Source organism: Pleuronectes platessa, chromosome 4, assembly GCF_947347685.1.
Source record: "Pleuronectes platessa chromosome 4, fPlePla1.1, whole genome shotgun sequence".
Taxonomy (NCBI): Eukaryota; Metazoa; Chordata; class Actinopteri; order Pleuronectiformes; family Pleuronectidae; genus Pleuronectes; species Pleuronectes platessa.
This window is the reverse complement of record NC_070629.1, coordinates 21,979,421-21,991,967: the sequence shown is the minus strand read 5'-3', so window position 1 is coordinate 21,991,967 and position 12,547 is coordinate 21,979,421. Positions and strand designations below refer to the sequence as shown.

Below are 12,547 nucleotides of genomic sequence, written 5' to 3'. Positions count from 1 at the left end.
ACCAATAAAAAAGTTGTTCATTACAGAAAACTTTGCTGCTGACTTCATAGAACTCCCTCAGAACAAAAGTGTGTGGAGAAAGAAATATCTATTTTCCTTGAGGTCATATGGAATAAAAACATTTTGCCTGACTTTATATGTTTATAATAAAGGAAAGATCCTAAAGAAACGCTCTACAATAAAGTCGTAAGATATTGTGAGTGCTATTATTTTTTGAAAAGACAAACAAAATCAAATAAAGTTGACGTGACAAACAGGATCATGGAGCCTCAGGAGAATTTCAGACAGGAAGCTCCAACACTCGTCACATGCATATTGAATTATTCTTGTGTCATAAGCCTAGAATGTGCTGTGGGCTTGTAGAATGGAAATGATGGTCCAGAAATGTCTCAACACATGTTAAATACATTTTGTGCAGAAACATTTGTTGGATCTTTCCCTTTTTCTGGCTGGGATTGGCTCTGTCCCGCCTGCGACCCTCAAAGGAGAAGTGGCACATAAGAATGGATGACATCTCCTCTAGTGCCACCATGAGGTAGAGATGAATATTAATCAATTTAGTCCGTCTCCTCTTTTGAACTCCTTCTGTTGCACGAGGTGACGATTCGTGTCGTGCTTTGCTTTATAACCATTATTGTGCAAACTTATTAAATTTTCCATCAGCCTCAGATGTACATTACACCTGTTTAACATTTACATGGTAACAAAGCTTTGCTCAAAGCAACTCTTTGGCTGTGGACTCTTAGTATTGTTTCCTCAGTCAGAGTCAATTAATTTCCCTCTTTCCCAAGTAATTAATCAAATGATAGCAATTACTTCTCGGTGCTAATCTCCCTGTAACATAAACACACACTGTCCTCTTCTTCTGAGGTCACACTCCCATCACAGTGTGTGGAACCACTATAAAGAACAGAAGCTCAGCAGCATACACAGGCGAACCTAAAGAAATAAGAATATTAAGAAAAAGTTCAACATTTTACCTACAAAAGTGAAAATCCAATAAATTCTTGACTCATCACGCGTAAAGTAAAATGTTTTGAGCATTTTATTTATTCTAGTTTTGATAATTACTTCCCAGAAGTTGGACATTTCAGTACAGTAAACCCTCTTTTGGTTGATCTTGGGAAATATTCAGATACTTTCAGATGCTGGAGTTTCATGTGCTCAAAGATACAAAGACTAATATTTTTGCCTGATTACTTCATTTTATTGAAGGCTTTGGAAAAAAGCAACAAGGATTATATCCCAATCAAAACATAACCAAACTTATGAACCAAAAAAAAAGCAACACATCCCTCTACTGTGTGTTGTGTCCCAAACATCATCGGTAACAGAAAATACAGATCACTGAAATCCTCTACTGTTAATCTAGATAAGAAAAGAATAGTAAGAAAGACCTTTTGAGTTTCAACGACAGGTAAGGCTGAAAGCATAAGGCTGTAACTCTGACTGCTACTCAACTCTATCACAGTGTGAAAAAAGCTAGTGTCAGGATTATCTCTTTCACACGGAGTATGATGAACAACCTAATGAAAACACATGACCACGGAAGTTCCAGAAGAATCGGTTATAAAAGATAATTTACGTCTTTGTCTTTGGACCAAGACTAAATAAATTTAGGCAGACCCAAATGTAAATGAGGATCCACTGATTGAAATGTGGTTTCATTAGAGGACGGTTAGGCCTCTGGAGGGAATCTAGTGGCGTTTTATTGCGTCTGCCAAGTAGGTTGTGTTCTCATCAGCGTTTGTTAGTTAGCAGGATTAGGGAAAAACCTCATAACTTATTTCCATGAAATTTTGTTGAAGGGTGTGAGATGACCCCAAAAAACCTCACATTTAGGAGTGAATTTGGATAAATGGCCGGATCTAGGACTTTTTTTTTACATGGCAATAGGGCTTTTGCCTCCGAGTGCCCCTCTACTTTCTTTAGGAGTTTCAAATTAAAACAAACTTAATATTTCTTGAGACCTTCTTCAGATTCTGCATGAAACAGATCCACATGCCACCTGTTCAAATTCACCCCCTTAAAGAACTTGCTAATGTCCAGTAACTCCTTACTTCATAAAACAAGTTTCCAAATAATCAATTGTTCCGTGAAAACCTCTGTAGACAATATGTTTTTGTGTGAAATCAAAAATATAAAAGCGTCGTCTCTATCACTATAATGTCATCCAAAAAAAATCGTAAACAAGGCAGAGCAGCAGGAGAGCTCCACACAACATCCTGTCAGAGTGATGAGTTTTGCCTCAGAAGAAACTCGGAGCGGCTCACGGTGCAGGTTCCTCACAGCCACTGGAGTCAGAATGAAAACAGTGATGACACAACCTAATAGTGTGTAACGTTTGCAGTCAGTTCTTTGAACACGGTTTTGCACAAGGAGACGTGACAAATGGCAACAACTCAAGCTTAGAGCCTTAATGTAAATTCAACCCAATTTGCACAATCCTGCTGCACTGCTCCAAGGCCTCCTCCCACTGTTTAATACGAGCGATGATGTGTGAAGATATATACTTCGTGGAAGGATGAAAAAATATTAAACTGTTTTTTTTTTGGGGGGGGTTATTAAAGTGCTCCGACACACCATCAATTAGCAGCAGTATGTATATATACATATAAATGGGGTTCAGCACTCTTACAAATCAACCGCTTTAAAATCAGCCATTTTACAGTCGAGAAACATTCTCTCTCAACAAGAAAAGAAAAAACACCTTTGAGTTCTCTCAGCAGTTACTTCAACTTCCTGTCTGCTTATAACAAAACAATTCTTTTTTTTTTTTTTAATGGAAGAGAAATTAACATAAAACGTAAAAGCAAACTAAAAAGTAAAATACCATCTTGCAGAATATCATCCAAACTTTACATACATACAAAATTACATTTCTTTTTTCTTTTGAAAGAATATATTCTGTAAACACTGCTTTCGGTCCTTCGGGATTATTTTGTCCTCATATCTGTTTCAATCTGTTTTTTTCCATAGAAAATAGTTTGAGGCCCCTTCTCTGGCACCTGCAGAAGATTTTTGATATATACTCCTCAACCCCACTCCCCCCCCACACACACACACTCCTCCCCCCACTCTTTTACTTTCCCTCAGATTCTCTACCCACCACGTCTAAACCACAGAAAGAAAGAAACTAAAACAAATGAGTGGAAGCTCTAGTGTGGTGATGTTTTCATGTTGGCGATTAAAAAAAATGTGGGGGTGCTTTTACTTTTTTAAGCACTCACAGAAACCCCATCTTGATTAAAAAAATAAATAAAAAAAAAAGAATGTTAAGGAATCCACAAAGAGAAGCGACAACGTGTGTGGGCTGAGGACAGTGGACAAGTCTAGGTCTGAATATAGATAAGGCATAGAATGGGTAGAGGCTGGGAAGGTTTGGATTGCAGGAGTCCACATGTCGGGCAGATTGTTAGCCTTTTTCCAGTACATTAAAAAACCGAAGGGGGTGAGAGGGTGGCATCAGAAGATGCTTGTGAAGTGGCCGACTGATTCACAGGCCTTGCAGGAACTCCTGGAGCTGCCGGACCAGCTCCGTGTCCACGGTCTCCATCAGGACCCCGAAGCCCTGGTCGCCCATCAGGGCCTGCTGCGCCTTCAGCTTCTCATAGACAAACTGCTGCAGGGACACGCTGTGCACCGGGTCCTCCAGGGCCAACTGCAGCGGGACAGAGAAAAGAGTGAGTGAGAGTGTGAAGGGCGAGAGTGTGAAGGGCGACAGGATGCAGCCTCAGGTTCATCACGTTTACCGACAGAAAACGAGCAGCTCAGATTCGGTCAGGCACTGTCAGACAAACACAGCAACAACCAATCTGAAGTTTGCCATCGTTGCTCGTATCACATATTGAATTCCAGATGAATTAAAGTAAAGCTGTTTCTTCTATGGTTTAAATAAAATACGTTTGAGAGAATCTGTTGACAATGAGCTAATCTCTCATGCAGATGTCTTTTCACTCTCACGCTGGAAAACCATTTGCAGCAAATAAGAGTGTTCCAATCTTCTTGGATATGCCTGCAAACCCCACATCTGGATTTCAGATTTCCCTTTTTTCTCAGTCTTCCTTGATTCAAGCTATGTGTTGAAATTGCATATTTTCTTTCTGTGGATATTCCAGGTTGATGTGTTCTCTCATTCTCTTCCCTTTTGGGTAGATTGATTCCCTTCAGCTGAGTCTAATCCTCCTGCCCAGCTCTGCACTTATTGTTGTGATTCAGATTTAAGATTCTGGAGTGTAAACCGACATGAGGGTGAGTGCTGAGTCAATTCGTACCTTTTTCTTTTCGTGGTTAATCAAAGACTTTCATTTAAAGATTGTGTACATGTAACTCAAGCTGAACTGATTACAAAACCATCATCTTTGGTCGATGCGTTAGTACCGAAGCACCTTTTAAACTGGGATTTCTTCATGTTTGTTAATGTGGAAATCACTAATCAAATTCTACATTTAACCTGGACAACACTACACATTGAATTTACATTATGCAGCCAAGGCCTACAAACAAAGTATATGATGACAAAAACAGAAAAACCCAGGTCCATATAGAGGAAATCTACCTGTTCAACAATAAAGATCTGTTATAACCGTAATGGCCGTAAGCTTATTAATGATTCTTAATTCTATCAGTGGCACCAATGTAGTTTAAACGGATATGCAACAAAAGCCTTATGCTGGTTTAGAGACACTTCAGATAAAGAGGGAAACGAAAAGCAAATCAGATTTGCTACGAATTTTCCAGTTTGACAAAACCTGAGTTGGAGGCAATGATTCAGTGTTCAGATTCAGCTGCTGCCATTCATCTTATGCTGAAGACATGAAATGATATGGCTATTTGAGCAACACATTCTGTATTATCCAAACGTCCTTGTGGTTTTAAAACCATCCCGCAGACTGATTAGTGTCAGTATGAGTTTGTGCACCCTTTGTCTCTGCAGCTTTTTTTTTGCCTTCTCACTTAGACTTAGACTTTGATTTCCCCACAGATTAATTATTGTTATGTTTGACCCCGACATCCTAAAACCTTTAGAAGGCAGCTCTGCATTCGGAACTACACAAACACAAACTCCCCCAGTGACCAAACCTCCTTCAGCACCGCACACACAAAAACTCGACATTTGGGCACGAGTTAGTTGAACAGCCCCAGAAGAGCCTCACACACCACCAGTAAAATAAAGAGGAAATGAAAAACAACTTTGGTCCTTTGCCAATCACTCGAAAGAATCCTTGTCATGCTAAACAGTTCTTTGTCATTACAATGCAATCAAACTAGTGAAGAGTGGCTGTTGGAGAGGGGCTTAATGGAATAGATGTCATCTAACCTTCATAATTACCTTCAACACAAAGACCTGTGTGTGTGTGTGTGTGCGTGTGTGTGTGTATGTTGTCGTCAGACCATGTCCTCTGTTGACTTGTGTGTGCAAAATATCCAGGCCTTTGCTTCTAGGCAATTAGAAGTTTGCAGTGTCTCTGCAACAATGCATCCATTTAAAATACATTATAATATCATACACACTGATGGTAAATGCTGTAGATAAACTGTACACATATGTACAACACACGTGCGTGTATACATTTATGGATATATTAAACATATATGTGACAGAAGAATTTTCAGCAACTTCTGTATGAAATTGCTGTGCAAATGATATATAAAGTCTTGAATCTTAAATACACACACACACACACACACACACACACACACACACACACACACACACACACACACACACACACACACACACACACACACACACACACACACACACACACACACACACACACACACACACACACACACACACAATAACTGAATATTGAATAATAGTTACATATTGACCTTCTACAGAAAGCCAACAAAACAGACCATTAAAACAAAGTCAAATAAATGAGCTCCTCAGTTTTACGCAGTAGTGTAAAGTAAGAATGATAACACACGGTTGAGAAGCAGCAGATGAAGATTCAGTTACATTACTAAAAAGCAGAATGATACGAGAGAGTCAAGCTTAGAAGCTAAATGTTTTATGTAAAAAAAAACACAGAGCAACGTTCTGGGGACACCTGCTGTGCGGAATATCTGCACACAAATGAGAACAGAGAGTGAAGCTACCAGTAAGAACAATAAGCATGATCGTCCCAGAGGAAAAGCAGAGAATGTGATGAGAAGAAGAGGAGAAAAAAAAAGGAGGCACGAGGCAAGAATGGGTGAGGATTTGTAGGCAGAGGGGAAAACAGAGAAGCAGCGTAAAGGAAACTTATTGCAAGGAAAGAGGTTATCAGGAACCGCCATGATGACGGTGTTAGAGGAGAACACCATAAAGAATGTGAGAGAGAGAGGGAGAGAGAGACGGCATGACAGCTGAAGCTCATTGTTCAGGACAGAGTGGAGGAGGAAAGAGAGGAGTGGGCAGCGTCCTCGGAGGCAGAGAGAGAAAGGAAGAGAGAGATGGATGAAATGACAGGGTCTGTGAAAGCCCTCGTCTCTAATGTAATCCCCAGACTACTGCTGCCCTTCTCCACAGCAAACAAAGTAAGGAGTCCTGTATCATTACTGTAAAAACATCAGTGCTGCTCCAAATCAGCCGACACCAGGGCTTTTACACACACACGCACACGCACACGCACACAAAGGGAACCAGATGGTATTGAACACACATCACGACTGTTGCATTAGGAAATCTGGAACGATACAAAACCATCAGCTAGTAATTCCCTGATTATCAATTTACTGAAAAAACACAAACAGACGTATTAAGATAAAGTCTGTGATGCACCTGGTCCTGCTCGTCTAGCGGCGTGACCACAGATGCATCCTGCGCCATATTGAAGCTGACATCTTCTGGAATTAAAAAACTAAATAAACTTCTCAGGGTTTCCCATACATTACTGTATGTAAATCAATCGCACGTCTACGTTCAGAATCATCCGAATATGGAGCGACAAAGTGAGATCCCACAACAGGTCGCTACCTGAAACCATAGCCAAACCATCAGGATCTCTCCCCCCCCCCTAGTGGCTGGCCGTAGTATTGATCATAGACCCTGCCATCTCCATGTTAGAGGATGGGACATGAACCAAACCTAAAAGTTACAGTACATGCTAAATAAAGATAAATAAATCTAGATAGGATTGTCTCTGTCATTTAAGATCACAATGATGTATGTATTTTGACTTGTGAATTTAGTTTTAATTACTTATATGATGCTATAAAAACAAGGTGAAACTCCTTTTTTGCTGCCAAAAGGCCTGAACGGAGTCAGACAGGCAACTGTGAAGTGGAGTTAATGACGCAACAACCTGCACTGTTTACAGCTCTTATCCTCATATCCTGTTCCTCAAGTCTAACACCAAACACAGCACGTGTACGTTGTGTGTGTGTGTGTGAGATGCAATTAGCTGTGGAGCTGTATGATGTACTGGAGTGTACACCAAGCACAGCATTGAGTAATCAGATGCTGCCAGTGTCGGCTTTAGTGGATTACACTGCAGGCAGATGTTAATTTCATCAGCAAATTTATGACACATCAGCTTCGGGGCCTCGGGAACCAGTCACCTTCAGCATCACTGACTCGACTTGAAAGCAGCTGTCAAGTGGCCAAATATGACTCAGAGGATCGGGTCGATCCGACTGATGTTCAGGACAATAAATCGAAGCGCTGTTTAAAAAGGCAAAAAAGGTTTTATGGGGTGAATTTCAGCAACGTATCAGTATAACATAACACAGTAGTTTTATTCAACCATCTTAAAGGACAGTTAAATAAGAGATAAATAAAGTAAAGATACACTTTAGTGCTGCTGTTTTTCTCTATTATTTTAATGATTAATAACCATTATCTAAAAGGAGAGATAATGGATCATTGACAGCAGAAGATTTTCATCTTAACTTTGCTGCTAAACAGGTACAGCTGTGTATGGGCAGTTATAGCAACCTAATCAGTGACTCAACCCATTTAAACTGCCAGTAACTGGCATTCCTCTAAATCAAAATGACATGTACCTCAAAACCCAGCGGATGTAATTTCACCAAATCCGATGCACATGCTCTAGGGGCAAGTGATAGCAAAATTCTGATTATGATGATGACATATTGATTGATGAATGTGGAAGTGGCTCGAGATAATCAGCCACAACCTATGAAGAAACCAATCGTGGAGCCCATCGGCCAATGGCTGACGATGTATTAGCCGATATATTTGGGACCACCGGTAGTAGACGGCTAATATCCTGGTCAAGACTCTGTCCTCTGTTTACAGTCCAATTAGTTTAGTTTATCACACAAGTCAAACATGTCTCCCAAAAAAAACACAAACAGTGGTAATAATTGTGTGGTGGTTAGGTCCAGACGACATTTTGACTAATCTCTATTTACAGCTATCTCCATATGAATGCAGATAAATCAAATGCTCAAATGTGATTGTCGAACTAGAGATGGAATCCATACAGGCCTTTTCCCTTGCCTACACACTGTGAATACTCACTTGCAGAATCTGTTTATAGAGATTATAGATATATGATGGAAGTCCAGATGCTTCTCATGATTTAAACCTTAAATTGCTGATAATATCGGTGGTGTCCAGGATTTCACTTCATGTTCGGTAAAGGGGGGGCTTGTCTCTCTCGTGCCTAATTGAATGACACTGTGACCTATGACTAGCGGCTGTCACACATGGGAACCATGGTAACCACAGCAGCTTCTCCAGTGTCATTTCACACAAACCAGATACTGTGTCAGGATGGGCTTTTCTACAGGTCTGTTACTGGTGCATGTGTAGTGGAGCTTATCATCTAACACTCTTGGACACATGTGGTAAGGTTAATGTAGGGCACGAGATGGTTTTCACACCTACAGCTGTACCAGGTACCTCCATGCCTGTTTAATGAGGAAAACGAGACGACATAAACAGATTATATTTAATATAAAAACACCTCCAGCTTTGAATGCTCCTTCGCTTGTTTTCAACTCAAACAACAGACTAGATTGAATAAAGGCCAATTACAGGTTTTCTACTCCTGCCAAACAAAGCACACAACTGTGCAAAAACACAATGAAACATTAAATGTGAAGCATCAGTAAATAACGCACCGCTGTTTTTCTTTGTGCAAACCAGGTCGTCTTCTGCAGTGTGGACCGGCGCTATGCTTCGTCTCCCTTCATGTTGCAGGAGAACGTGTGAGTGGAGCCCGGTTTGAGCACAGACGCAGCGGGTGAGAGGAGGCGGTGTGTGTGTGTGTGTGTGTGTGTGTGTGTGTGTGTGTGTGTGTGTGTGACATCTAAACAGTGGCACGGTTTCACAAAAGAAATGGGTTATATAAAGCAACATCAACCTATATTGATATAAACTGCATTTTCTCATCCTACATCTCGCTTGGATATATATCGAAATACTTTAAAAAGAAGATACAGCCCCCCCGGGCCTGCTGGGATTGTAGCGCTGTTTATCTATATTTCACTTGAATTAGAATTTAATGGCCTTCTATTGATAAGTATTTTATGACTGAATCCCTTACATGTTTGAGGTGGTTCTAAACCACAGCTGATGTTATTGACATTTTGTTTTGAACATTTACTCTCTTTTCTTGGTCACGTTCATTTGTTCAAGGTATCATCAAAGTTCTGCCCTGTTGAACATGATTTAATGATTCATTTGACGAGTTAAGGTCACTGGAGTCTATGGGGGCTGTTGACAATATTAGGGGGTAAACAAATTGTGATACAGATACATTGGTGATACTTTATTCTGTAAAATAATGGTTTTCATATCGCCAAACAACCGCAGATACTGAAAAATTGTTTATCGGCCATGCTATGATGTAAACTGTGCCTCAAGATGCCACTTTCTGTATCTAAATATGAAAGAAGAAAGAAAAAGTCTACGGTTCCTCATGAGTTATGTCTCATGTGTTGTTTGTGATTAATATTCTCTGTGCATTTCTGTGCATGTGTTGACGAAAGACAACACTGACCCCCTGTGAATCCAAGTGTCTAAAAATGCGAATCACTGTTCTCATGTTCGAATCGATCTTCATGACACACACAGAAGAACGGTCTCCATGTAGGTAATTACACGAAGTCATCGGCTCCATGCACCAAAACAGGGGGGGGGTAATATATCTTACACTTACAAAAGATAAATGTGTTTTTAAAAAGCAACACGTTTCCACTACAAGTGTAGGCACGTACAAAAAGGTGAAAACAAGGGAGATGAACTGAATGTGCACAAGCAATCTGCATTAAGTTACTGAGCACGTGAATCTGCAACAGAATATACCCGTGAAGGCAAAACAGCAGGAATAAGAAAAAAAAGAGCTGAGTGCAGGCAGATAAGAGAAGGAAAAGGGGAAAGAAAACCGAAATGGAGTGATGATGAGGAAAGGATAGAGGGAGAGTGACATACTCCCTGCTGCGACTCAAAGATAGAGGAGCAAGGGTCTTCATGCCCAAGAGAGAGCAGAAGATAAATGAGAGCATGATGAAAAGACAGAGACGGATGAGATGTGAGGAACATGGAAGGGCTTTGGCAGTGTCCTTGTGAGCGGATGAAGACGGGGGGGGAAAGCAGCAAAGACAGAATAGAGAAGTATAGGTGAGATGTGCTGAGAGGGAAAATTTGATGATTAGGACAATGATGCGAATAATGATCATCATGCTGTGTGCCCTATGGCAATAAGTCAGTCTACTTATACCTCATGCAAAACGCTCACTAAGGAAACAAAAAAATATAAAAACACACAAAATAATAATACAGAAGGTTTGTTGTTGCAAAACACAAAATATGTCAAAATACACTTCAATAAAATATGGTTTAGAGAATAGGTCCAGTGATTTTGTATATTTTTCATTAGGTTAATAAGTGGATAGCTTATAATAGACCCATTAATACACAGATATTTTCAAAAAGGTTCAACAAATTACGTGTTGGAAATAATGTTGACGTGAATTATTATCAGAATATGCTGTGTAACGTGTAAACAGGAATATGAATAGAATATCAGCATCATAACATCGTAATCAGAGAAGGTTAAATAGTCAGCAAACATAGGGTGAGCAGAACCAATTTCCCCAACAAAGTTCTTCTTCCATTAAGTAACGATTAAGTCGGAGCGATTGGGATTGGAGGTGAGTGCTAGAGACAGGCTGAGAGAACTACTGAGAGGACACTTATTGGTTTCGCTCTATTTAAAAGGGATTTGACAACAGAAGTATAGACTATTGCCTGGCTTACTCTTTAAAAGTTGTCTACAGCCAGAACAACATAAACATCAAACGGTTGAAGTGGAGGAGACATTTGGGGGCGTAACCGAGATTATAAACTTAAAAATATAAGGAATGCGACGGACTGTATGTGTGTCTGAATTTATGGAAGCATCCGTGAGACTAGTTGGACGTTATGAATGAGCTTGAAAGTTTGTCTATACGTGTGTGTATATGTTGGCAGAGCTGCTCTGGCCTGGTGAGATTGAGCCTGCTGAGTATCCAAGTCCGACATTAATCCTGTTACCTCAGGTTTCTCCATCTGCATCACCTGCATATATTAGCTATCTCCTGTTGTCCCCAAATGCACTGTCCTTCCTGAAGGACGCTGTTATATTTGTGATAAAGCTAATTCTCCTAAGCATTATTTACAGCCCTATGTGAGTGCTTATTTACTTATATTAGATTTCAAATGTTAAGAAGACGATGGACAAAACTTCCTGCGCACAGAAGCAGATTTGTAAACATAACTTCTCTTTTACTGTGGCAATTGGAAACTGGTTTGATTCATTATCAGAGATTTATTCAAAGATCGTGTTTGGCCCACATGTTTTGGGGTTAATAATATTAATTTGGGTTCTGACTTGAAAACATTGACGTGCTCTATGTTCAGAGAAAGCAGTACTTTCCTCATACTGCCTGCAGCAAGTTATGCAGGTTTAAGCTCCTGACTCTTTTAGGCCCCCCTCCTGATTCAACCCGGTCTTCTCTGATTGGCCATCTGGCCGTCTCTGCTGTGATTGATCAACTGCTTACAGCGCATGATGGAAATGTCGGCGTCCTTCATTGTCACAAGCAAAAACACTGAAAATGCTAGAGTGGATGTAAAGTATTTCGATGTATGAACAAAATCATTTTTTACTAATTGACATGGTCTAAATAACAAGTGGGTCCTAAGCTGCACTGACGACAAAGAAGAGACACCAAACACAGTGAGCTGAGGTCATTTTCATTCTTCACCGTTATCATATTCAGGGACAAAGACTGATCAACCATACAACAAGCAGACAGCAACACTAAATTTAAAAAGGTGTAATTTCATAGGAGAGATGGTGCAAGAGTGTGAGAAACAAGGTCAACAACAGGAAGCCAAGTCCTCCAACACACAAACACACACCTTCTCCCATTTTCTGGGATTCCATTGGGTCATGGTCTCTTGACTTAGAGGGAGGATTAGAACATTAGAACTTAATTGCAGCAATTTCCTCACCAAATGAGGCGGCACAGTGTAATACTATAATTAGTATTATACATGAGGGCGTAAAAGTTAGAGCCCTGTGGTAGTTTGTCATAAGGC

At 40.2% G+C, this 12,547-nt stretch overlaps 1 protein-coding gene across 1 annotated transcript in view; it reads right to left on the bottom strand.

The window, feature by feature from the left end:
• Positions 1–1,027: 1,027 nt before the first annotated feature.
• The window catches only part of ipo11 (importin 11), a 103,648-nt gene continuing 92,128 nt past the window's right edge, over positions 1,028–12,547 (bottom strand). The window contains exon 30 of the mRNA XM_053420292.1: positions 1,028–3,661. Within this exon, the coding sequence (XP_053276267.1) occupies positions 3,497–3,661 (165 nt within the window). The 3' untranslated portion in view covers positions 1,028–3,496. The remainder of the gene's footprint in view (positions 3,662–12,547) is intronic.